General features: G+C 39.2%; 3 protein-coding genes and 3 non-coding genes across 12 annotated transcripts in view; 3 read left to right on the top strand and 3 right to left on the bottom strand.

The window, feature by feature from the left end:
- The window catches only part of fkbpl (FKBP prolyl isomerase like), a 53,125-nt gene extending 37,526 nt beyond the window's left edge, over positions 1 to 15,599 (top strand). The window contains exons 1-4 of one of the 2 annotated variants that reach the window (XM_031311407.2): positions 12,579 to 12,696; positions 13,635 to 13,802; positions 13,929 to 14,221; positions 14,707 to 15,599. In XM_031311407.2, the coding sequence (XP_031167267.1) occupies positions 13,637 to 13,802; positions 13,929 to 14,221; positions 14,707 to 15,378 (1,131 nt within the window). In that variant the 5' untranslated portion in view covers positions 12,579 to 12,696; positions 13,635 to 13,636 and the 3' untranslated portion in view covers positions 15,379 to 15,599. Of the gene's footprint in view, positions 1 to 12,578; positions 12,697 to 13,634; positions 13,803 to 13,928; positions 14,222 to 14,706 lie in introns of those variants that run through there. The other variant, XM_031311408.2, reaches the window with a different exon arrangement.
- ccdc115 (coiled-coil domain containing 115) lies at positions 6,349 to 25,103 on the top strand. Of its 2 annotated transcripts, XM_036008440.1 has the most exons (8): positions 6,349 to 6,363; positions 8,720 to 8,723; positions 20,951 to 21,151; positions 21,888 to 21,991; positions 22,098 to 22,210; positions 22,311 to 22,502; positions 23,534 to 23,891; positions 24,992 to 25,103. In XM_036008440.1, exons 3-7 carry the CDS (start codon positions 21,032 to 21,034, stop codon positions 23,671 to 23,673), a joined length of 669 nt encoding a protein of 222 aa, XP_035864333.1. In that variant the 5' UTR covers positions 6,349 to 6,363; positions 8,720 to 8,723; positions 20,951 to 21,031; the 3' UTR covers positions 23,674 to 23,891; positions 24,992 to 25,103. The 2 variants fall into 2 exon arrangements, with proteins under 2 accessions (XP_035864333.1, XP_031167311.1); XM_031311451.2 differs by lacking the exons at positions 6,349 to 6,363; positions 8,720 to 8,723 and having other exon boundaries at positions 20,881 to 21,151.
- Positions 15,767 to 15,839, bottom strand: trnaf-gaa. Its single transcript has one exon. It is a non-coding gene; the product is annotated as a tRNA-Phe (tRNA).
- On the bottom strand, positions 17,070 to 18,899 carry LOC116058568 (EBP cholestenol delta-isomerase). Of its 5 annotated transcripts, none has more exons than XM_031311455.2 (5): positions 18,715 to 18,899; positions 18,146 to 18,452; positions 18,014 to 18,050; positions 17,800 to 17,930; positions 17,070 to 17,686 (listed from the first exon to the last, which is right to left on the bottom strand). In XM_031311455.2, the coding sequence occupies exons 2-5, from the start codon at positions 18,450 to 18,452 to the stop codon at positions 17,466 to 17,468; spliced, it is 696 nt and encodes a 231-aa protein (XP_031167315.1). In that variant the 5' UTR covers positions 18,715 to 18,899; the 3' UTR covers positions 17,070 to 17,465. The 5 variants fall into 5 exon arrangements, with proteins under 5 accessions (XP_031167315.1, XP_031167317.1, XP_031167312.1 ...); XM_031311457.2 differs by having other exon boundaries at positions 18,806 to 18,895; XM_031311452.2 differs by having other exon boundaries at positions 18,146 to 18,496; positions 18,715 to 18,876.
- Positions 19,578 to 19,649, bottom strand: trnah-gug. The gene has a single exon. It is a non-coding gene; the product is annotated as a tRNA-His (tRNA).
- Positions 20,320 to 20,391, top strand: trnae-uuc. The gene has a single exon. It is a non-coding gene; the product is annotated as a tRNA-Glu (tRNA).
- Positions 25,104 to 25,230: the final 127 nt, after the last annotated feature.

Here is a 25,230-nt window from a genome sequence, read left to right as displayed (position 1 = left end):
ACGTGTCGTAGAGGTCAAAGACAGCTCATCCTGTGTGATCGTCCAAGCCCAGCAGGCATGTCTGAAAAACTCTGCAGCCCTGTGAGTCTGTCTCTGGCTTTCAATTTCCTGCCATGATAAATCCTGGACAGAAGAGCTATCTTAATTTCAGCTTGGGTGGGATGGACAACACTAAAATAACTTTTGTGGTGATATTAGCATGAAATGTCAGCGTAATACCACCAGTACACAAACATACTCAAAGCTTTTGTCTTGAATGTTTGAGCAATGGCATTATTTGAAGCCTTTTTTGCACAGCGGCATGAAATAGTGACACCAGTTTACCAGCTCCATATAAGTCTTTGTGATTGCCAAGCCCATGTCAAAAAGCTTCAAGAGACTATCCGCATCCAAATGAAAACATGTTCTTGGTGAAGAACACCAGATTTCACACTATATTTTAACAATAGTTGTGTTGTTGCCGACTGAAGCAGTCCAGTAAAAGCTGGCATATCCTTGGCAGCAGGCTGGCACTTGTCCTGGACTGTCAGAATGAAATGTTGCCCTTATGTCAGCTCTCAGTAAACTCTACTGTCTCTGACTGTGATGGACGGGCCTCTCGTGGTCTTTGGAGATCTAACTTACGCTGAGATACACTGAGGCTGAGATCAGCCTTTGGACTGCTTTAAGGGCCTGGAAGCATCTCCTGGCTTGTTGCTGCCAGGTTTCAGTAGATGGTGAAGATCAGAGAGTTTTCCTTCTTTCGCCTTGTTGCAGTGGTGGAAGAAGTACTCAAATTCTTTATATAAGAAAACGTGGCAATAAAACAATGTAAAAAATACTCCATTACAAGTAAAAGTGCTGCATTTAAATTCCAACTACAGTAAAAGTATTATCAGCCTAATGTTTTAAATATTTAAAATAAAAGTAGTCATTCAGCAGAAAATGTATATAGTAGTATATATTATATTATTATTGTTAATACTGATGCATCAATGCATATTATGCATCTGTTGTAGCTGGTGGAGGTGGAGCTGTTTTAACTACTTTATATACTGTAAGTCCATTGGTTCACAACTCAGGGGTCAGCCCCTCCAAAGGGTTCCAAGATAAATATGAAGGGTTGCATGATGATTGATGGGGTAGAATAGAAGAAAAAACTAAGTTCTGCTACACAAATTTCTTTAAAATATTTTTTATTATTTGCTTTTGGGAGAAATGTTGGATAATTCAACCTCTTTGAGCCACAAAAGGTATTTTAGATCTAACCATCGTAGAAGTTTAGAGGGGAAATGTCTCTGCTAACAACTTATAGACATCTGAAGGTGATAAGGGGCCCTAAGAAGACACTGCTTTTTAGTTTTATTAAAATACATATCAGCTTGGCCATTTTAGCTCTGCAGTGCATTGTATTTTATAATCGTATGTGCAAAAGTACAATATTTCCCTCTGAAATGTTGTGGAGTTGAAGTATAAAGTAGCATGAAATGGAAATTTACATGTAAAGTATAAGTACCTCAAAATTGTACTTGAGTAAACTTACATTTTGAAATTAACCCTATATGAATTGCCACCCCTGTCATTTCTGCAGCAGATATCTACAGTAAGCCCACCCTCCCCTGGGAGTGTCCTGGTGCACGTCTGACCTTCCCCACCAACCCTGATCCTACCACACAAATGTTGCAATGCCTGGGCGTCTTACCATGTGCTTCTAATCCAACTCTGAGGTCCTCTTTGGTGGTCTTCTGTCTCTCCGTTCTCCTACAGCTCTCTCACTCAGTCTCCCTTAGTATCCTGCCGCCTTCACTTAACCCCCACCATCGTCCCAAAACTCACTCGATCATCCAGCTCTACCCCAGCACCATCATTGCACCTGACAACAATTCATCTCTTTCTTCTTCCCAGATATAACATTGCTCATGGATGATCTCTGTCATTGTGCATTAGTTTAAAACAAAAGCAGCTTTTATGATAATAGTTAATGCAGTGTCTTATTCTGCAAAATTGCAGTTGTCTAAAGGAACACCTTTGAGAAATATGTTTATTTGCTTTCTTGTTGAGAATTAGATTAATCAATACCACTCTTGTGTCTGTATTTTGAACACAAACCTGGGGCCAGCAGCTGATTAGCTTTTTTTTGCACCACTGGAAACAGGGGGAAACAGCTAGCTAAGGATACAGTTAACAAGTCATTTTCATTATTGATTAATCTCTCAATTCATTGTTTTGTCAGGAAAATGTCAAGTGAAGCAATATAGCCAAAGATGTCATTTGCATCCAAAAGGAAAATATATTGAATTTACTTTCATACTAGACAAAATGGCATTTTTGTTTATTTTACCCTGTCTGGATGTGATATGATGTGTTTTAATGTTTATAAAACATGTTTATAATAGCAGTTTTTTCACATGCAAGCCAAAGACATAGTTCTGCCATTTTGCAAGCAAAAGAAGTAGACATTAAAGCATTTTCAATTATTATTTCCAAGAAATAACTTTATCAAAATAGTTGCAGATTAATTTTTTTGTCGATTGACTAATCAATGAATCAACTAATCATTACAGCTCTACAGCTAGCCTGGCTATGTCCAGAGGTAAAACAAATCTGCCTACCAGCATCTCTAAAGTCCACTAATTCAAATATATCTTGTTGGTTTAATCTGAACAAAATCTGAAGTATAAACACAACAAGTTGTAGTCTTACGCTGGGTTATGTGTTGAACTATTTCTTGGCCAGACCAGGGACTTTGTGAGTTTTCCTTTTCATATTATGGCATCTTCATGTAGTCAGATTGAGCAACAAGAGGAGTTTTTGCTGTGACAGAATTACCATGGTGTTGCATAAGTGACAAATTAAAGGTCTTGTAAATCTTGCAGACTGCCTTATCGACCTGCTCTCTGTGGAATTTGAAACAGACGCTCGCTTGCTCGTTCAGTGTGTATGTGTGCATCTGTGCCCTGTAGCAGACTGTTAGCAGGGGAAACACATGTCCACATTAAGCAGTTTCACTGATCAAGCTGATATGACTGGAGATGAAAGAACGAAGTGGGAACTTGTCCCCCCTTCCCGGTGCTGCTGCTGTGAGCTGTCAGCAACAATACTCGCTTAGTCTGCTCATGTTATCATTAAAACTGTATGTCAGTTTAACGCTGCTGCTTACAAGGCAGAATAAATTACAAAGGAGATATGATCAGAGTAGATATCATTGATTTGGTTGCGGGTGTTTGTGAAGCACATGATATGAATTCAGTTTTCAAGATGAGGAATTTCACAAGGTTTTTATAAACGTCTCCAGAATGAGAACAATGAACAGCAAAGAAAGGGAAGGAGGAGAGCAGAGGAGTGACTGATTGCAGGGCATCAGACCAAATGGGAACCAGAGACTGTGAGATGTCAGAACTACTATAGATTTATACTTTACCTGCTCCCCTGAGATCTGCCACACATACACCCACTCCGAGCAGAACAAAAGAGGGGGGAGAGAAAAAGTATGGGCACAGAGTCATAGGTCAAACGGTGCGAGAGGATTAGTAAAAGAGGCCTACAAAGATGAGTAAGAGATGGAGGACCAAAAGAGTGAGAGGGCTGGGTCTGAGGAGAAAACAGCAACATCAGCTGGGTCTTATTTAGAGCAACCTTTTGTACTCTGAAAGGAGCCCTGTGCACCCGCATGTACATCTGCCCTCCGCATGTTGGACTGCAATGGGTGGGCTGCCCTTTTCTGCATTAGCCCTCTCCTCACACTGCCCTATATCTTTGGTCAGACAAGTCTTTGTATACTGAAACTGAAATGGCACTTTCAGGGAAGGTATTGATTCTGATACTTCCCCAATGAAAGTCATACTAAGGAAATTAAGTTGCTTTTGGGTAGCATAACAGATTTTGCCCATTCAGAAGAAGAGCTGCTGCATCCCTGGTGCATATACTCAAACATATAGGCTCCTTGGACTGGCCCTGAACATCAGGAACACACAAGTTCTCCATTAGCTGCCACCGCATGCCACTGATTCCCTTCCAGTAATACACATTGACAATACTGGCCTTGAAAACGTGGATCCCTACCTTGGCAGCTTCCTCTCGTCCAGAGCTGACTTTCTTTTTTAAAGATTATGTTTTTGGGCTTTTATAGCCTTTGCTCGAAGACAGGAAGTGTGGGGGGGGGAGGGGACATGCAGCAAAGGCCGGTGGGTCGGACTCAAACCCACAGCCACCGTGAAGGACTCAGCCTACATGGGGCGCACACTCTACTGGGTGAGCTAGAGGTCGCCTCCCAGAGCTGAGATTTAGAAATACATCATCATATCAGCTGTGCCGATGAGGCCTTTGCAAAACTCAGGAGGAAAGTGTTTGAGACCTGGGACTTACACGTGAGAAAGGTTGTTCTTCCAACTCTACTGTATGGAACAGAGACCTAGGCCACAGGTAGTAGACACATCAGAGTACTACCAGAAGAGAAGTCTCTGGGATACATACATCAGGCTTCACCAAAAATATTTAACAACTGTCTAAATGAATATGAATATGCACATAAAATTCAATGCATTTCATTTTCTAGGCTTTGCTCAATAGCTCCTTCCTCATATTGTGGTGGACAACATTAGTAGCCAATATCCACATTAAATAAGAAAAGTCAGTATCCTGGCTTACTATATCCAAGACATTCCAGTGCTGGTATGCTATTTCCTCGAGCCACTGGCCAGTGGGCAACTTACCTCCACCCAAATACGGCCCTTGTCTGATGGACGCGGCTGATGGAGGCAGCTTGTTGAGATTGCTGCATGAAACCACCAAGTGTAATTGACAGACACACATGCCAGCTAACAGACCGCGGAGCTGCTAACTGCTACTTTGACTGGAAGCTGGTCTGAGTTAAAGCCCCTCGCCCCGTCCACGTACCTCAGACCCTGATCCAAACCTAACTCCTATATGTATAAATAGATATATGTATAAATCACAGCCGGCCAGGTGATTTCTGAATTCTGACATTCGTTACTTTTCACTGGCCAACTTAGCCTATCTCTCGCTCTTTCTCCCGATCTCTGCCTCTCCTGCTCTCTCTCAACCCGCGGGGAGTTAACTCACATTTTAAGAAGAGATGCGAGTGTGGGTGTGCCTCACCTGTGCAGAGTTAACTCTGAGCAGCTGATACATCTCTTAGGTTAATCCTCCAAGCCTCACAGACAAGGTCTCTCCTAAACACAGTTGTAAAATCTTTATGGCTATGTCAACCAAACGTTAACATCAAACCTGCATCAAGGCTGCATCAGCTGACTGTAGATCAGCTGTACAGAGATTACTTGCTTGATATTCTCGGATAATCTTCTGCAGATATCTGACAAGAGTGAGCACATAGATTTATCATCTATGGGAAATCGTGGATATAATAGCGTGCAAGCAGTTTGACATGACATGAGCAGGTGTGTGTGTGTGTGTGTGTGTGTGTGTGTGTGTGTGTGTGTGTGTGTGTGTGTGTGTGTGTGTGTGTGTGTGTGTGTACATATGGCGGTTACTCAATGGTGGTGGTTAAACCAGCTAACTGGCTTTATCTAAAAGTGCTTAGAGGTATTAAAAGGTCATATGGACTGCCAGACTGTATGTACTGTAGGTATGACTGTTCGAGGAGAAGCATATCCAGATGTGTGCTAGTATGCATGCGTGCGGAGGCCTAATGGCCCACAGTGACTTTCTCTGATCACATACACAACACAGCAAAAGAACACATGAAAGCTCTGTCAAAAGAAACTCCTCAGGCTCCTTCACAGGAAGTCCTTATTACAGCGTGTGCATCGATAAAAATGGCCCCCCCATCTGCCCTGTGGCTTCCGATAGCCATCTCCTCCCCTCAGTTGGTTCCTACTCAAGCTGCTCAGGTCCGACTGTACAACTGGCCCCTAGAGAAACAACATAATGGAGTTAAGGACTCTGTTTATGCTCCAGATAAAACACATTTAAACGTACTTAATGCCAGATTCCCTTTATTGCTGGTGGGCACACACATATTAGCATGCTGTGTTTTAAATGTGTTCAGTAATGGCAAGATAGCAGCGCACTTCGTGTGTGTTTGTGTGTCTGTGGGAGGGAGCAGATTGTAAGTAAGAGAGGCCAGGGGATTCTGTTTGGTTTGTCGCAAAAATAGCTATTATTTCTAATGTACGGTGTGAGAACACAGATTTTTAGTTTTTAACCATATTTTTTGTGATTAAAAGCTACATGTAAGACAGACAAGATATGATAGATCTTTTTCCTTCATTCCTTCCCGAGGCTATTTTGTAGAGGCCGCCCAAGACAATTGTTATTGGTTTAAAGAAATGCCAATAAACGTAAAGAATGTTGTGTGGACTAGCCAGACCTTCCTCCGCATCGCTGTGGATCTGGCAATGCTATGTTACAAATTACAAGGAATAAAACACTGTACAGAAAGGTACATCTATGTACTGTATGTTACAATATTACTATTTTCGAAAGCAAAAAGTATAAATAAAGAAGAAATAGGACAAAATTAAACTGTATGAGCGTTAAAAGGTGCATCATCCTGCAAGTAGTACATGTGATTAAAACAGCAGGAATAGCAGTTAACAATGGGGGATTGAGTTTGAGATATTTGACAACTATGCATGATAATAATCTTTGTCAGTGTCCAGCAATAAGACAGGAGTTGTACAGATTTGTAGCCACAAGGAGAAAGATCTCCTGTGGCATTCAGTGGTGCACCTTAGTGGTAACGGTCTGTTGCTGAAGGTGCTCCTGTGTTCATCCAGAAAGCTATAAAGGAGGTTAGAGTTATTGCCCATGGTAGCTTGAGCATTGATGTGTGAGCAGAAACATCATTAATGCTCCCTCTCTGTCGTAAGAAATCATCAATCATATAGTTTTTAATAGCAGCCCCATTTCACAGTTAATCGTGGGCTTAACAGTTTTAGGAGAGCATGACTTAGATGTGCACGATGCAGTGTAACATGCCTTTGTGCATGTAACACTGTATCTACCACATAATGATGCAATACTATGATGTCTTGTTACCCTGGGAGTTGAACTGAGAGCCTGTTTTTCCCCTTGCAGTTGAAGCAATCTCATCATGACATTATAATATAGATGAATGGCCCTGACCTGGCAGACTCTGTTCCATCACTGCTAATGGAAGAGAAAATTCATACTTCACTGCTTATGCAACTTTGCTGGCAAACCAGTCTAAATTATAAGGCCATGCACCAAGAAAGGCTTTCTTCTTTTTTATTGATCGGCCTAAATGCAGTACTCACATGACAGTGATTGATACAATATGCCACATGTGTTGGTGCCACAAGTGGTAGAGTGATAACTTTCCCCCTCCCTAGATCTGTCTCTCTTGACCCTATTGTTTCAGTGGCTCTAATTAGCCTCAGGATCAGCCTTGATCCCCACTTGACCTGAAAACCTCAATAAATCAAACTCCTCTGGACTGGCAGCTCATTGGTACAGTACAGCATTTGGCTAAATACCTCACAATACAACAGGAAATGGTGGAGTAATTCAGATGTCAGATGCTGTCGTTTGAGGTTTTGGTTCGACATTTAATTTTTGAGCACAGTCCGGCGGAGGAGTCTTAATGAGGTACGATGATCCTTTACTTTATGTAGTCTACAAATACTGAGTGAGGGAACCACTTAGAATAAAGCCTCTGCCTTTATACCGAGTTTACATAGTGAAGTCTGACCCTGTTGTCAGTGTATCTCACTATAGACAACAAACAGCCCAGAGGGAGAAAAACTAGCTACAGTTAAAGTGCATGACACGCTCACACCTACATGCACGGCCAACATTATGTGGAGCGGTCCCTCTTGCTGTGAGGGATAAACACCCCGTCGTATGGCCCGAACTGTTTACAAGTTGTGTGTGTGTGTGTGTGTGTGTGTGTGTGTGTGTGTGTGTGTGTGTGTGTGTGTGTGTGTGTGTGTGTGATGGAGGGATTACAGGCGAGCTTCTTTCATTAGGAAAAAACAAACACAAACACAGGCAGAATGGTAGAAAAGCTTCAATGTTTAGCGTTTGCGTGGGTGGAATGGGTTTGTAGCCTGCTGTCTATTCCTGTTAAGAAGATAGCTACCATATCATTAATTAAAAGGAAAGTATATCAATGTATCGCCTACTCGCTCATTCTCTCTCTCAGCCAGTAAATTGTGTTGATAGTCTCTGTGGTGGGATTTACATTCTCAGTTAGTTCCGCTGTTTGATCATGCCGGTGGTCGGTCCATCTTTATCCTCATGGGAAAAGTCTCCACCCAAATCCACTTCCATCCATCCATCCATCCATCCCTTTTATCTCCTCTTCTTCTATCTGGAACATTGCTCTATTTTGTTCACCTGTCATACTCCATCGTTTCCCTGAATGACGCATGTTGGGCCCAACTGCTGGCAGGGTGCAACACCATTCCTTCTGGCGAACATTAAGCGGTCCATGGGCCCTGGGATACATGCTTATGAACTTACCCACTGGGATGTTTCACAAGAGGCCAGCTGGGAACTCGGAGGGAGCCAAGAGGAAGGTGAAGGGGATGGAAGGAGAGGGAAGATAGGAGAAGCAGAGGAGAAAGAGATGATCTGGGTAACACATGAGGAGAATTAAAGAAGTGAAGGTTCTAGTTTGTGTGTGAGAGAGGGAAAAAGACAAAGAGTTATTGAGAGAAATGTTGGGAAGGATGATTGTGAGGCGCATACACTTTGCTTCCTTTTGTTCTCTTAAATGTATAATGGCAGTCAAAAGTATTTTAAAGCTCTAAACACTTAATTGAAAATGCATTTCAAATGCAGTACAATTAGAAAAAATAAACACTTTGAAAGAGTGAATTTAAAAAAATGTGACAATTACTGTATAACTAGTATTACTGTACTAAGCACCTGTAGCAGACAACATATCTTGCATTTGATACTATTTATTTTCATATAGCATGTCCTTTATTGGCTTACCTTTTCTGTGCACCTGCATTTAATTCAGCACTAATTAGGAGTACCATTAGAATGTGAAAGCTTGCCATTCCCTTAATACGAAGATTTGGGTCTTTGTTGTAACACTACATTAATACACTCACCAGTCATTAATAGGTGAAGAAAGTGCTCAACTGAAAAATGGCAATATATACTCTCACTTGGAAAAAAAACAGAAAAACTACTGTGAGTTATATTACTAATAGGATTGACTAGAAAACAACAAATGTTTGCCCAATCTCAATGTTAAAAACATCGACAGTCAATTTTAATACAAAAATTTTAATATCTACAATCCAAAACAAAAGATCTGGAATTACAGTAATACTGTCATTGTCAAACTGTGAGAGAAAGGTGTTGATTGGACTCTAGTTTGTGCAGTCAATTGCATTGCATTAAAGTGTGTTACAAATGCTTCTCCTTGCTCTTATTTAAATACACAAAAAGCCAAAAGATTTTTTTTTCAACATTAAGCCTAACCCTAACCCTAAGTTTCATAAAACATTATATATATTTCAAGACTTTTATTTTGGTTTGCATTATGTTTACTTTCATTTCAATTAAAAAATAAAGTCTTAAAAAAATAAGTCATACTTTTCAGTATATCTACTTTATGCCTCTCCCTCACATAAATAGTGTTAAAATATCAGGTGTTCAAAAAATGTTTCTTCATCAGCGTTATCTCTATAAATTAATTTATTCCAGAGCAATTAGTTGAGGACCAGCCTTATATCCTCTCTTATTCCTTCCAGATAAAACACATTTTCTCCTTTTCTTTTTGTCCATATGTGGCTGGAGCTGAGTGCATGTGTGCACAGTACGTTTGGGAGTAACTATTTGCTGCAAGCGTTATGATACACATGGTGCAAATCTGCTAAAGTTTATGAACATTTGGGTTACACTCTGCACACTCTATGTAACTATACCTTTCCAAGTTATGTCATGTGTGTATATTACTGGGAAGAGAGAGACCCCTACTGAAAAGTTATTTTCTTACAGTAAATAATGAAACAACTAAAATGGCTAGGTATATACAGTCTGTGGCAGTGTATTATAATCCAGAAGAAGAAGTACAGCAACATATTTTTCTGATTTTATATATATATATATATATATATATATATATATATATCTTTGTGCACCTGTTTATTCATGTGAGTGACTGCAGCTCATTTTGCTCTGTATGGAGAACTGCATGTCATATCACATGTAATGTTGTTTGTAGCTACAACTTTCCTTCTCTTTCCCTAGTTGTTCTTGGTGGAGTCTCTACAAAGAGCATCTCTTTAATATGTAAGATGACCGCGATGACAATGACGGTGATGCCTGCAAATCAGATTAAGATGTTTCACTGCAGCACTTCTAGTCTGTCATATCATATGCTCTACTTCATGTTTTATTTTAGTATCACAATGTTTTCTGCCCATTCTGAACTATAGCCCGACCAATACCGGATTTCTTTAGGCCAATAGTGATATCTATATTTGGGAGTTTAAAAATTCAGATAACTATAGGGGCTGAAAGCAATTGTTTTAAACAAATACATAACATCTCACACAGCAACAACATCCCTTAGATTTTTGTTTTAAATTGTGACCAAGATAAATACTGAACGGATTATGCTGCAACACAGTGCGAAGAAAAAACCCATCACATGAGGCTACATAATTCGTTTTAGTATAATTTAGCAAGCTGTGACCATACAACATCATCATACTCTGGGCATGTAATTTCTATTCAGTTTGCTTTATGAGTCAGATCAGCAAATTTAGATCATGGCTAAATACTGCCACCTACTGACATATAATAGCACAGCAGGACATGAAAATGGACAACCTGTACAAACGTAGTGGTCACACAAAAAAACAGAAAGGTCTCATGTAGATCAAATAATTACCTGACAAATTGTATATGAATATGAATTTTTAACTTATAAAAACCCTTTTTGTGAGCATCACAGAAACATTTTATGAATGATCTCAACCTCATTTGTCTTTCCTGTGCTGCAATGTCTTGTAACTTATCAAGCGACATATACACCAACACTGATATATCTGCAATACACACTGACAACAACCCAACAGTCATACAAAGCCAATAACTTTCTGTCCAGCATTTTACAAGCATATATATTTTCCTGATGAGATTTCTGTCATGGTGGCTTTCAGTGTAAGGAAGGAAATATATGTAATTCATTGTTTCACAATGTAAGGATAAACTTAGAAGAACTTTTTAAATGATTTTGTGGAGCCTTCCATGAGATTCACTACTTTATACCTAATACTAAAACATGCATGGCTATCCAGTGGTGCAATCTCATTAGTGTAGCAAGGTTATTACCTCGTCTCATGCCCATCAAGGGTCAAACAGGCCTCATATAAGAGGACAGATTGCATCTCAGATGACCTTCCTTTCTGTCTGTCTGTCTGTCTGCACACACACACACACACACATGTTGGTTGCCCAGTGGGGTATTCCTCTGATAGACCTAATGGTCTCTAGTGTTCAAACGATAGAGGCCTAACTCATACTGACAGGACAGATTAACACACAGGCCTCAAACACGAGTGGACCAAGTCAAAGGTCAATACACAAAGAGAGATGTAAATTGTGTGTGTGTGTGTGTGTGTGTGTGTGTGTGTGTGTGTGTGTGTGTGTGTGTGTGTGTGTGTGTGTGTGTGTGTGTGTGTGTGTGTGCGTGTGTGTGCGTGTGTTTGAGAGTCAAAGCTTGAGCTACAAAACCCATTTTCTCAAGGATTTATGAAGTCAGCCTCGAGCTTTCATGAAATACGAATGAAATAATAAATACGAAATAAATGAAGTACGAAGTTTCTGACTACTTTTATATGTAATAGGCAGTGATGGAGGACCCAAGTCCTGGACTCGCTATTCTCTGGACTTGTGACTCGAACTCAGGTAATGGTGACTCAACTCGGACTCTTCTTTGGTGATTCAGACTTGGACTTGAACACTGGAGACTCGAGACTTGACTTGGATTAGACAGTTGGTGACTCGACACTGGCCTGCATACATTGTTGGCCCATAATTCACTACTTGTATCAATACAAACCACCTATAAGCATATTTTTCTTTAGTTTTAGTTTAAGTATTGAGAATATAGACTGTGTTGAATGTGCTCAAAGATCATTTGACACACAAACCGCTAAACAGATTTAGATTACATTCACGTTGCATATAAAAATCAGACATGATATTTTTGAATGTGTTGAGAAAAGATTGGGCTATTTATATATGTTATTACTGTAGGCAGAAATCAGGTAACAAAATGCATGTGTGCCCAAAACAAAACATTATTTGCGACAGAAATCAACTTAACTAAGAGTTAAGACCAATAACAGTCTGTGTTTCAGGATGTTGGGCAACTTTCTCTTTTTTTGCTACCATTTCAAAATCATTTTTGTCTCCTGAGCAGTAAGTTAGCTTAAGGACAGACGATACATAAGATGGGTGAAAGGAAATGTGTAGAGATTTACTATTTATGTGAGAGAAATTAGATGACACACGATGGTAACGCTATTTTTACGTATGCATAAAACGTTGATAGGAAAATACACGATGTTTACACTCCGATTCAGTGGGTGGCGGTAATGCTACGAGCTGGCCTCGCAATCGTCATTACACAGACGAAGAAGTAGAGGAAGGAGAAGGGAAAAAAAGACGAAAGCGTTTGTTTATATGTGTATTTGTTTCTGATTGAGGGGATAGCTAATACTTCATGTCAGACTTGTGTATGAGGTAATATATGCCTTTAATTACGTAGAGCACTTAACTAGCTAGCTACGTTACTACAGCTCAGGTTATGTAGAATAATGAAATTCAGTTGCTTTGGATTGCCACCACCATAACGCTAGCTAACGTTATCTGATGCTATATAAAGCTGTTTCTTTATTGTTAGCCACTGCTTTATCGGGTTAGTGTTAGTTACGTTAATGTAACGTTACTTGGTGAAATAGTGTACGTTGTAGCTACGGTTCACGCTGAAACTAGAGACCCCCACAACCCATTGTTTTACTGTAAGTTACTTAACTTTCTCTATTGAATAATTAATATGAAATAATAACTAACATTACCTGGTAATGTAACAATAGCTAACTACATAGTTGTAACTCAACTCTGAGTGCTAACAGACTAGCCTGGATTATACTTTTCTTGTTTTTTTATCGAACATTGTGAAGAGACAGACGTTCCGCAGGTCACGGGCATTCTTATACAATTAAAGATTCCAGTGTGTAAAAAAAGATACCAATCAAATGAAATATGAAGAAGCAAATACATTAAATATAACAAATCCAGTATCCAGACTTAATAAATAAACAATAACATCAATAGAGTCAATATACCTTAATCATGGGCTACAGAATTCTATATATATATATATATATATATATATATATATATATATATATATATATATATATATATATATATATATATAATAAGCGTTCGCTTTTTTCATTGGTCATACGAGTTAATGTATCCATGTACAAATTGAATTCAACCAAAAAAAAATTAAAGTTTGGGAAGGAATAAGAGAATCTTGCCTTGTGTATGTGAACTGTAGCAACTATAAGTAAAAGAGTTGTACATTCTCTCAGGATAATGCATTCAAATAGATGTCTGAACAGAAAATATGATAATCTTTTATTTATGTCTTAATATTTTTATGTTTGCAGGGATGGATGCTGTTCACCCTTTTGAAACACTGCATGGCAACGGTGATCATGATGGCGTTGATGTCACCTCCTGGGTGTCGGTGTGTCCAAGAGGTCTCTGGAAAGTCCAGCAAAAGCTGACACACAAAGGGAGTCGACAGACTGTTTCTAATTCTGGAGATGATGCATGTACAATGCTTTTCTATTACTTTCTTCCTTAATATAAATGATCAATTTTCAGTCCATATTTGCACAATTGAAATGTATTAAGTATCTAGAAATCTAGCTCACATAATGTCTCTTTGTCTCTTATAGCATGTTCATCCAGTTACTGTCCAAGGTTGGGTTCCCTGTGTCAAGTCCGAGTGCGGCTCAAAGCTAACATGGATAAAGCAGAGAGTTTAGTATCTGAAAAGAGAAATGAAAAGCTGCCAGTCCAACCTGACCAATCAGTGACTGAGGTTACAGAGGCCGCAGCCTTCCCAAGGTGTCAGGACTCTGTGCTGCAGGTCCCACTGGGGGACTGGACAACACTGAGGCTAGGCGAGGGTCAGTGCGATGTCACAGAAGCATGTGTGGAGGGGATGAGAGCAAGAGAGAAATGTGAGGTAAGAGTGAAGAGAGGCTTTGAATAATAATTCAATTCATTGTATGCCAACTTTTGGTTACAGTAAAAACTGACAAAATACATCACTATAATCATTATGGTTTTCGCTTTACATATGTGAAGAGTATATGATATTTGCAATATCCTGACAGTATATCGACAGCTTAGATGCACTGGTGAATGAGGGTTTTCCCCCTGAATAGTGCTTGGGGTAAATGATCTAAGTTGGGTGAACTTTAAGTAGGCCTTTTTATGACATGGTCATGCCAGATGATGCTATCAGGTCACCTCAATGCCTGAAAATGAAAACATTGGAACTATTATTAGTAATATTTTGATGAAGTCAAATCTCAATTGGGTCCCAATTTTCCACTGCTCCCTGACATTAAAACCATAAATATGAATATGGATTCCAGGCTTTATAAAAAATATTTTCCAGCACGTGAATGTATACAGCCAGTCTAATCATCCTGTTTTGCTTCTAAGATACTGATTTCTCCTGTGGGAAATGGACCAGATGTCTCAGTTCCCCATCCTGATGAGGAAAACCTGCCTTTATGTGCCACAATTGAACTCAAATCTTTCACACCAGGCAAGGAATCCTGGGAGATGTCTCCTGGTGACAAGTGGCAGTGGGTGAAGTCACACAAAGAGAGGGGAGGAGTACGATTCAGGAGTGGGGATGTGTGGGGAGCAGCAGACAGCTACAGCCGGGCCCTCAAACTTCTCATCACTCTCCATAGCCATTTTAGAGAGCTGGAGAAAAAAGGACAAGAGCAAGAAGCAGAGGAGCTGAGAGACACAAACAGTGGTGATAAAACAAAACAACTTCCTTCAGCTAATGAGTTTAAAACCATTAAATCAGAGCTCTACTCAAACATGTCCTTGTGCCAGCTCAAACTGAAACAACCAGAGCGGGCTAAGGCCAGTGCGGCTAAAGCTACTCAGCTGGAACTGGGTGGGGCTAAAGCCTGGTACCGGATGGGCCAAGCCTGCCAGATGTTGAATGAGCTGGAGGAAGCTGGGCAGGCGTTTAGGAAACTGCTGGAGCTACAGCCAGAATCACCTGCTGCTTTGAAGGCACTTAAAGACATAGCAAGTAAAGAGAAAGAGAGAAATGCACAGTTGGGACTTAGACTCAGCAAAATGTTCAGCTGAAGATTAAATATCAGTTTATTATAGAATGTTATCTGTAGAATGGTATGTTTCTTCTCATGACATGAGTCACTGTTAAATGGAAGCGCATCTACAGCCACTGCCTGACCTCAAAAGTAAAGCCATTAATTAGTGAATGCATGTTTTTTCCCAACTCTATGCTGTTTGTGTTTGTGTGATGCCTGAATGTAACTTCAAAGTAAAAACCACATGTCAAAAACTTATTTTGGAGCAATTTGTGTACTTTTCTGTCATGAAATAAGCTCTAAAAATATAAATGTAGTACTTATAATCGGCCAGTAGCTGTCAGGCTTTGTCAGTACCGGGCACCCCACACAGTCGGTGGTCTTTCCACACCGGATACACGGGTGCCAAGTGTGTTCAGTCAAAATGCCGAAACCCGGGATCGAACCAGGGACCTTTAGATCTTCAGTCTAACGCTCTCCCAACTGAGCTATTTCGGCATGCTGTAGATTGACTATATTGACATTTAAAAGAAAAGATCCATCCATGTCTAACGTGTTGTAAAACATGTAGACAACGTGGTTATGTCGTCACAAGGACGGAAACTCGACGAGCTTGGTATTTCGTTCATGTTTAAAACGTACCAATATAACGTATCACAGTCTACGGTTTCTGCCCTCTAAATACAATGAAATCAGTGTTGTTTTATCAAATCAAATCAAAAGAACTTTATTTTTCCCGTGAGGGAACTTCGTTTGTGGTCAGGCACATTCAAACACAACATACAATACATAGTCCGTATTAATCATACCACATAATAAATAAATGCTAACTACTAAAATACTAAAAGTAGGGAGAATAGGTCGAAGTCTGGATGGATCGATTTCTATAAATGTAGCCTATGTTAACAATATTATACCTATTGTTTGCTTAGTTGTGCATCTACTTCATTTACGGCAGATTTGTAGTAAACCATATGTATTATTGAAGTTACAATGCTGTTCTTATTTGAAAAGTCTGTATTGCATTTAAAGATTTGCGTTACTGTCAAAAATCCCAACTGCAGATCTGCAACTGTTGGGTGTCATCGCTACCATAATGAGATAAATAAGAAGGCTGCGTGAAAGGTAGGCTAGTAAACATATTCACAAATGAAAAAATACTGTGGAGTAGTGTAACGGTGAGTGTCCATCTGTGGATTTATGGTAGTGCACGAAGGATGGAACGACCACACATGACTAACATTACTTTGGTTCTCTCCTTTTCTGGAGCTGTTATCAAATTAAACTGCAAGCATTTAGAGCTACAGTTGTGAATTAGTTTTCTTTTTGAGTTTCACGAAAGACAAATATAAAATACATTTTCACATTACAGTATAGTCTTTTTCTATACATTATAGTATGAAATAAACGTGATCGTATGTATGATTTTTTATATTTTTATTATGCCTGAAGTGGATTAAGATTAAGTGATAGGCCTACTTTATTGATCCTGCAAGGGGAAATTACATGTTTTTACTCTGTTGTTAGTTATTACACATATTACAACATACCCAATTGATTGGATTACATAAAGGTGGCTATGCACGAAAGAGAATCTTGACAGTCTTTGTCTTTGTTTTTGTCATGTAAGCAACAAAATAAATTTCTTTAAGGAGGTCCTTTATATCACCAAAGTCAGTGTTCAGGTTATTCATGTAGTTATGTAATATGTAAAAAAGAAAATGAAGATGGTTTTGAGAAAAGATAATTTATTTGGCTATTCTCACCAGGCCCCACAAAGCCAGATGCACAAAGAACAAGCTGCACTTGAAAATTAAGTTCTTAGTTTACAGGTACCACATGACAAACCATTGATGAGACATGTAATTAATCATTTCTATTGCCTCATCTTTTAACATCAGTGCCTGAAATGGGCCAGTACTCACCAGTACTGAGGACCAGCACTTCTGATTTTTATCCACATGAGTACCCCTACTTCTAATTTTTATTATATAATATAAATATATCCAAGACACATTCCATGATCATGTCATGCAACTTCTGAATTAGGGTACTGGCACCTTTTTTGGCCCAATTCAGGCACTGTGTAACGTAGTGTTTTTTTAACAACAATTCTTCCTGTTGTCAGTTCCTCTTAGACTTGTGTGACTTTGTGTTGTCAGTGTGTGTCTGGGCTGCTGACAGCTGTCTCCATGCATCCACAATGAGCACCAGCGGTATGATGATCCACAGCACGTTCATGAACACAAAGTAGAACCAGAAGTAGATTGGGTGTCCCAACTCACTGTGAGCATAACCATCTCTGTGCTCCGTGTAGAAGTAAAGCACTGCTCCATACAGCTGGCCTGGAATCAGATTATGTAATAAGAACCATCATGTAAATATGACAAAACAACAACTTATTAGATTCTGAAAACCTGCTGATGATTTTTGTAGTAATTACACCATTTTACTGTACCTAATGAAATGATGAGCTGCAGAACAAATCTGTAGGGCTTGTTAGTTAAGAAGGCAAACACAGCCCAAAAGCTGAAAGGTCCCCATAACCATGCAGTCACAGTCTCCATACAGACAGTGAAGTTATCCGCTCTAGAAATATGCAGGGTAAAATTAGTAACATCTTTATTTTTTATGCAAAAGTTCAACATAGTTCTGTGCAAAGATGAACTCACATTACATATCGACTGTCTCCTTTTGAGTACTCTTTCCCTGTAAGAGAAAAATATAAAACATAATGACTCTTATAGACTACACCATCACAGTTTATACACTTTTCTAAACATGTTTTTCTTGTTTGTACTCACACAGCTGTGAAAGGAAGCTCTGGTCTCCTGGAATAATATCATAGTACAGTGAGAACCATCCCTCAATGACGCCATGGATGAAACCACAAACGGCAAACCAGCACACAGCCAGACGCCTCCATGTCCCCAGCCTGCCAGTGGTCCCTTTCTGGCCGGTGATCAGCCAGGTCACAAGCAGAAACACCCCAGACACAGAAAACAGGAACGCCAGAATCTCTGACATAGATCGGTCATTGGCCACATAGGTGGGAATCAAAAGGTCCCGTGGCCAGTAGGGATGAAGAACTCCAGTTGTTGAATCCATCATCTGTTTCAAGAAAGGATGGTCAACACTCTTCATCCACAGTAGTTCTAAAATTGGTTGATTTCAACACTGTGATATTAAAGATAATGCACATAAGTCAGTTTAATTAATACATGAGCACTCTATGCGTTGTACTACGCTGCACTGCACTTGCACAGACAGTCTATATAGTAGTCATTTATCCCAAATTTACAAACTGTTATCAGTTAAAGTTTTATTCAAGGAGCTTATAGCAGACAAAAGCAATAAGTTTTTTTGTTCTTACCGGTGATGCTACTAAAATGGGTGTCCCGCCACACAGAGTTTAACCTCTGTATTAAATAAAGAGTATTAGATAAATTAAAAAATATGAATATCTTAAAGATCCAACAGTCCAAAGCTCTCTAACTGCATGCCATATCAGTGCAGATAAACTGAAAACCGGAACTCAACTCACAGCAAGGGGCGGTTACTTGTGATTACGAAGACCAATCATGCGTCCGTATGCATAGAGCTAGCAGCACATGCGATCTGCTGGCCCGTTGATTGGCTTTTCATCTCGGAACATGAACTTTGTCGTTGGCAACCACCAATGTAAATGTGTCTCTTACTCCAAAATACCGTCCCCTCTTTTCATGTAATATTTCAACAGTTGGTGAGGGGTGAATTACAGCACTTTAAGATATTGCATTTCAACATAAATCCTTACAATAAACAAGTTTTTTCACTTTGACGTGGCTGTACGAGAATAGGCCTAGCACTAAGCGGAAATAAATGAAAGCAAGATTTCTGAAGCCATGACACAATATGTTTTGATATGCTGTGCTAATTTCATATGTAGCTTATGTTATTGATATGACAACATCATATTAATTAAGGACAAGAATATTAAAATCCCCCAAACAGCCTGAAAACAGACTCAACCCCTCCGCGAAACAAAATAACACAGGCAGTCACTCAACATGAGAAACATCGAAAATATCAATTGTTAGCATTTAGCTGGGTGCTACACTGATTAAGTTGTGTACATTTCTTCATTGTCATTTGCAACTTTTACGCAAAATGTCGCAGTATACGGTATTGTATTCGTATCCTTTGTTAGAACTAAATAAAAATTGCCCTCCCAAGCCGTGTCAGGGATTTCAACCCTGCCGTGACCCGGATTCGAACCGGGGTTGCTGCGGCCACAACGCAGAGTACTAACCACTATACGATCACGGCGAGCTACTGGGAGTTATGCTTCCACCGTGTTAAGTGAGCTTTATAAAGCTACCTGGAGTGGCTATTACTCAATGCTCTATCTCCGTAGAAAGCACAAAGCAGTCTGTCGTCAGGCCGAAGGAACCAACCAGTGTTTTACGTGGGTGTTTTCAACTAGGGCTCTTTAGATTCCCCGGGACCTCTAATTTACAACAACAAATAAGTTAGATTTGCTTTATTAACAAGCTAGCGGTTCTTTTTTAAATGTGGAGAGCAGCATTGTTAACCGTCGTTTTGCTAGCTATACTTTGCTGCTAAAGAATAGCTAATGTCAACTTCAGGCAGACTTTCACCTGTAATATTAATCTTAAATTAGCTAACGTCAAGTTGCACGAAGTTTTATCTAACTTTAGCAAAGCTAGCTAACGTTTACTGTTAAGCTAAGTTGCAGCATTTAGCTAACGTTAGGTTAGCAAGGTATAAAATATAGCTGCTGCTTAATGTTTTTTTTTTATGTTGCTGCCAGTAGTTGACTGTAGCGCTGACGTTAGCTTATCTAAGTATACTCAAGTATTGTACTTAACTTTAAGCACTAATACGTCGTTCTTTTAGAATTCAAGACACATGAAAGTGTTAGATACGTTGACGCACAACCACTTATAAAAATAGATGTCTCACCATTATTTATTGGTCCCATATGGTCTAGCGGTTAGGATTCCTGGTTTTCACCCAGGCGGCCCGGGTTCGACTCCCGGTATGGGAACTACTCTTTTGTTTAATATTGTTTGAATGTTTTTAAGATACCTACCATTTATAAATGCATGCTAAATGCTATTTCATGAGCATATTTTTGTAATATCGTTACAGTCGAAGATAAAAAATATATATTATATGCATGAACTGCTTGTCATATAACGTTATTAACGTTAGGTTATTTACAGATACCTACAGCTAGCTTTGCTAGTAATATTGTTGATTGCCTACAGTGCTACATGCTATTTCATCAGCATTTTTTGTAATATCGTTCGAAGATAATAAAAATAGTAATGGCAATAAGCATGCAATGACCTGTTTGTCATGTAGGTTATTGTTATTTACACATATACGCTAAAGCTTTTGTTAGCTTTGTTAATGATATTGTTGGTTGCCATGACAATACTAAGAAATTACTTAAAATGATCTAATGTTACAGGTTACACACAAAGATTCTCTCAACATTGTAAAAAAAAAGTTATCATTTTGATTTAATCACGTGACGCCATGTGTCACATGATGCGACACGGAAGCAGTAAACGTCTTTTGTGTTTTTATACATCTATGCGGGTCAGTGTGTAGATTTCTTACGACGGCGGTAACGACTGTTTGAGAAAGTACTTGAGTTAACATTAGTACAAAGAGTCGACATGGGTGTGTCGGAACTGGAGGATTCTTCTCTTTTACTGGACGAAAAGCTGCTCCGTTTCATGGACCAGCTGGCGTTACTGGAGGAGAAACGAGCCACTCTCAACTCTCTCATAGAGCAGGTAACGTTAGCACACAGAAAACCATGAAGAGCTACTTGTAATTTCATTTTATCAAACTTGCCACTCTCAGACAACTATCTCTGTCTAAATGTGTGTGTGTGTGTGTGTGTGTGTGTGTGTGTGTGTGTGTGTGTGTGTGTGTGTGTGTGTGTGTGTGTGTGTGTGTTTGTGTGTGTTTGTGAGTGTATACAATCTGCACAGAAATGTTTTTGAAGGTATAATCCTTTTGAAATCGAGCTGAAATAGCAATTTTCGTAATTTATTAAATGTTTGCCAAAAATACTAGTTCAAATGCAAGGATTTGCCGGTTTTTTTGGTACTATTCTATTGTAGTAAACTGAATATCTTTGGGTTTTGTACTGTTGATCAAACAAAAGAAAATTGACTCAGTTTACACTTTGTAAAATTGTAATATTTCACTATTTTCAACATTTTACCGACGAAACTATTGACTGAGTAATTGAGAAAATTACCGTGAGATTAAGATGAAAATAACTAGCTGCAGCCCTAATGTCAAGTATACTTTATTAATATTTCTATCTTTCACAACATCAACCCATCCTACGTTGTTTTTCAAATGTATGTCCTCAGATGTAAGTGCATGTACATGTACACATTTTTTAAACATTTCTTTTTTTTCTTCTTTTTTTTTAAATTCTTCTTTTTTAACATTTGAAGCCTTGTATTTTATCTTATATATTCTCCCATTTTAGTTACCATTTTGTGTTCCCCACAGGGATGGTTTTCCATGTCCAAGGCTCGATATTCCATGGGAAACAAACACGTCTCTGCACTTCAGTATGCAAGTGAGATAGAGCCACTGGTCTCTGTTCATGCTAGGTGAGGAAATATATATGTTTCACAGAAATGAATGCTCCCAGGTAAACTGTTGTTCACTGGAGTTGAATAATTGTCAATATTTATGACTTGAATGTATTTGTTACAGAACACTGGACAATGGTGAGGTGGATTTCTGCACAGAAAGGGTCAAACAAAAGTGTAGTAATGAGGCTGGAAAAGATGCCAGGTTAATAGAGGATATTGGACCTCAAGAAGAAGGTGAGTCTGCCGTAGCCCATGTGGTGATAGAAAAGGGAGGTTGTTTACATTTACCAAAATCAAATACATTTTTGATTTATTGAATTATGCTGTTTCATAGGTGTCAGGAGACGAATTAAACCAAAAAAGGATATCGCAGAGAAAGATGCAAGGGAAGAAGCAAGTAGTGAGAAAGTTCCTGAAGTAACTCCAGTAAGAAAAGGTGACCAGAATCCTCAGCAAGATCCACTGAAGTGGTTTGGGATTCTGGTGCCACAATCTCTTAAACAAGCACAGTCGTCATTCAAGCAAGGTATGATGTTACATTTCCAAAAGAGTCTATACTTTGTTTCAAGCAATCACACATTTGTTCTGCTAATATGTGATTACTTTAGGATATTGCCAAGATTAGGTTATCATTTTGATTGAATATGTAAAAATTTACACAATGTACCAAAACAACCATGTCACAACAGTTGTACACATTGTATCCCATGTTAAACATTAATTTGTTTTTCCTGAGATTCTTAAGGCGGCCCTGAGAGCTCTACTTATTACAATTTGAGAAAAAACACGCTTCACCAATTTAACATAACTTACGGAGCATTTACAAAAACGCTGGAGAGGAATAGAAGACGGGCAAATTGTGATACACAATCTGCAACTTGAAAACAAACAAATACAGAAACATACTTAAGTTGACTCCCTGTAAAAGATTTTGAAAAATTAGCTAACATTTCAGTTTTAACACTGACTGCATGATCCAGATTGCAGATATTTGCTATACACCTGTTGTACCTTTACTGCTGTCCTTACAAGCCTCCCAATTCAAATCAACTGACAAAATACAAACACACTAGTTTACTAGTTTTATGTATGTATTTGCAGCATATCTTGTTGTACTACATACGTATGTGTTATCAGACTGTTTAAGATGTTTTCTTCATTTGCATATTTTTTGTCTATTTATATTCTTTAGTTGCAATGCATTCAGCTCTCAGGGCCACATTGGGTTCTTGTATATATTCAGCACACAGGAATCTTATACAGATAGTGTATGTATAAGTGCCGCTATCTATAGCCGTATGGATATAACTATCAATGGATAGATAAATAAACTTAGATAAAGTGTAGAGAAATTGACATTATTGTGCTGCTGCCAAAGATTAAGTAATTTAAAATGACATGACACTCTAATTAGGCAGATAGGAAGAACATTGTGATTTTATTGGTGTCTGGTATTTTTCTGCATATGTGCAAGATGAAACATCTGACAGAGTACTTGGTGTACTACTGGTAAATTAGTTTCTTTTCATCTTCTCCCTTTTTTCTGTCATATTACAGTAATAGAGCTGTCAGCTGAGATTGCAACCCTTCAGACTGCAGTTCTGAACACCAGACAGGAGCTGAAGCACAGCATGAAAGACAAACACATTCTCCAGGAGGAAGCCTCAGCAGCCCAGTTGGACAAGGAGGCCGACTAAATAACTGTTGAGTCAAAGCTGGAGATGATCTGAGAAGAGCGTATGGCCACAGAGAGTGACGGGTTGGAGTCAGTAGATTATGCATCAAGGCCAATTGAACTCAACAGCGACCCTTCCGGTGGATTTCTAAATGGAGATTACAGATGATTCTGTAATGACTCAATTACTAAATAGTAATAGATTATGTTTGATCTTGTGCATTTGTGACTGTCTCACTGATATACACTCACCTAAAGGATTATTGGGAACACCTGTAATCTCCTGAACTGAGAAGAAAGGTGATCTAAGCAACTTTGAGCGTGGCATGGTTGTTGGTGGCAAATGGGCTGGTTTGAGTATTTCACAATCTGCCCAGTTACTGGGATTTTCACGCACAACCATTTCTAGGGTTTACAAAGAATGGTCTGAAAAAGGAAAAACATCCAGTATGCGGCAAAAATGCCTTGTTGATGCTAGAGGTCAGAGGAGAATGGGCCGAGTGATTCAAGCTGATAGATCAACTTTGACTCAAATAACCACTCGTTACAACCGAGGTATGCAGCAAAGCATTTGTGAAGCCACAACATGAACAACCTTGAGGCGGAGGGGCTACATCAGCAGAAGACCCCACCAGGTACCACTCATCGCCACTAAAAATAGGAAAATGAGGCTACAATTTGCACAAGCTCACCAAAATTGGACAGTTGAAGACTGGAAAAATGTTGCCTGGTCTGATGAGTCTCGATTTCTGTTGAGACATTCAGATGGTAGAGTCAGAATTTGGCGTAAACAGAATGAGAACATGGGTCTGTCATGCCTTGTTACCACTGCGCAGGCTGGTGGTGGTGTAATGGTGTGGGGGATGTTTTCTTGGCACACTTTAGGACCCTTAGTACCAATTGGGCATCGTTTAAATGCCACAGCCTACCTGAGAATTGTTCTGACCATGTCCATCCTTTTATGACCACCATGTACCCATCCTCTGATGGCTACTTCCAGCAGGATAATGCACCATGTCACAAAGCTTGAATCATTTCAAATTGGTTTCTTGAACATGACAAAGAGTTCACTGTACTAAAATGGCCCCCACAGTCACCAGATATCAACCCAATAGAACATCTTTGGGATGTGGTGGAACGGGAGCTTCATGCCCTGGATGTGCATCCCACTAGTCTCCATCAACTGCAAGATGCTATCCTATCAATATGGGCCAACATTTCTAAAGAATGCTTCCAGCACCTTGTTGAATCAATGCCACGAAGAGTTAAGGCAGTTCTGAAGGTGAAAGGGGGTCAAACATGGTATTAATATGGTGTTCCTAATAATCCTTTAGGTGAGTGTATGTGTGGCCTGTTTGAGAAGAATGTGTTTGTGAATGCTGTCGTTTAGGATTTAAAGTAAAATCTGTGTTGTAGGCTGTAAGATTAATTTATAAATATAAACATAACCTGTATGACTCTTTTCAATAAATGGCCGGTACCATTTTCTGATAAGGAACCCTTTATAAAGGATTTAAAAGTAGTAATGTATTTTTTAATCATTCATAAATAATTTGCTAATACTTTATATATCAATGTT

This window comes from Sander lucioperca, chromosome 12, assembly GCF_008315115.2.
Source record: "Sander lucioperca isolate FBNREF2018 chromosome 12, SLUC_FBN_1.2, whole genome shotgun sequence".
Taxonomy (NCBI): domain Eukaryota; kingdom Metazoa; phylum Chordata; class Actinopteri; order Perciformes; family Percidae; genus Sander; species Sander lucioperca.
Note: the sequence above shows the minus strand (reverse complement) of the source record. Positions and strands in the feature narration are given on the sequence as shown.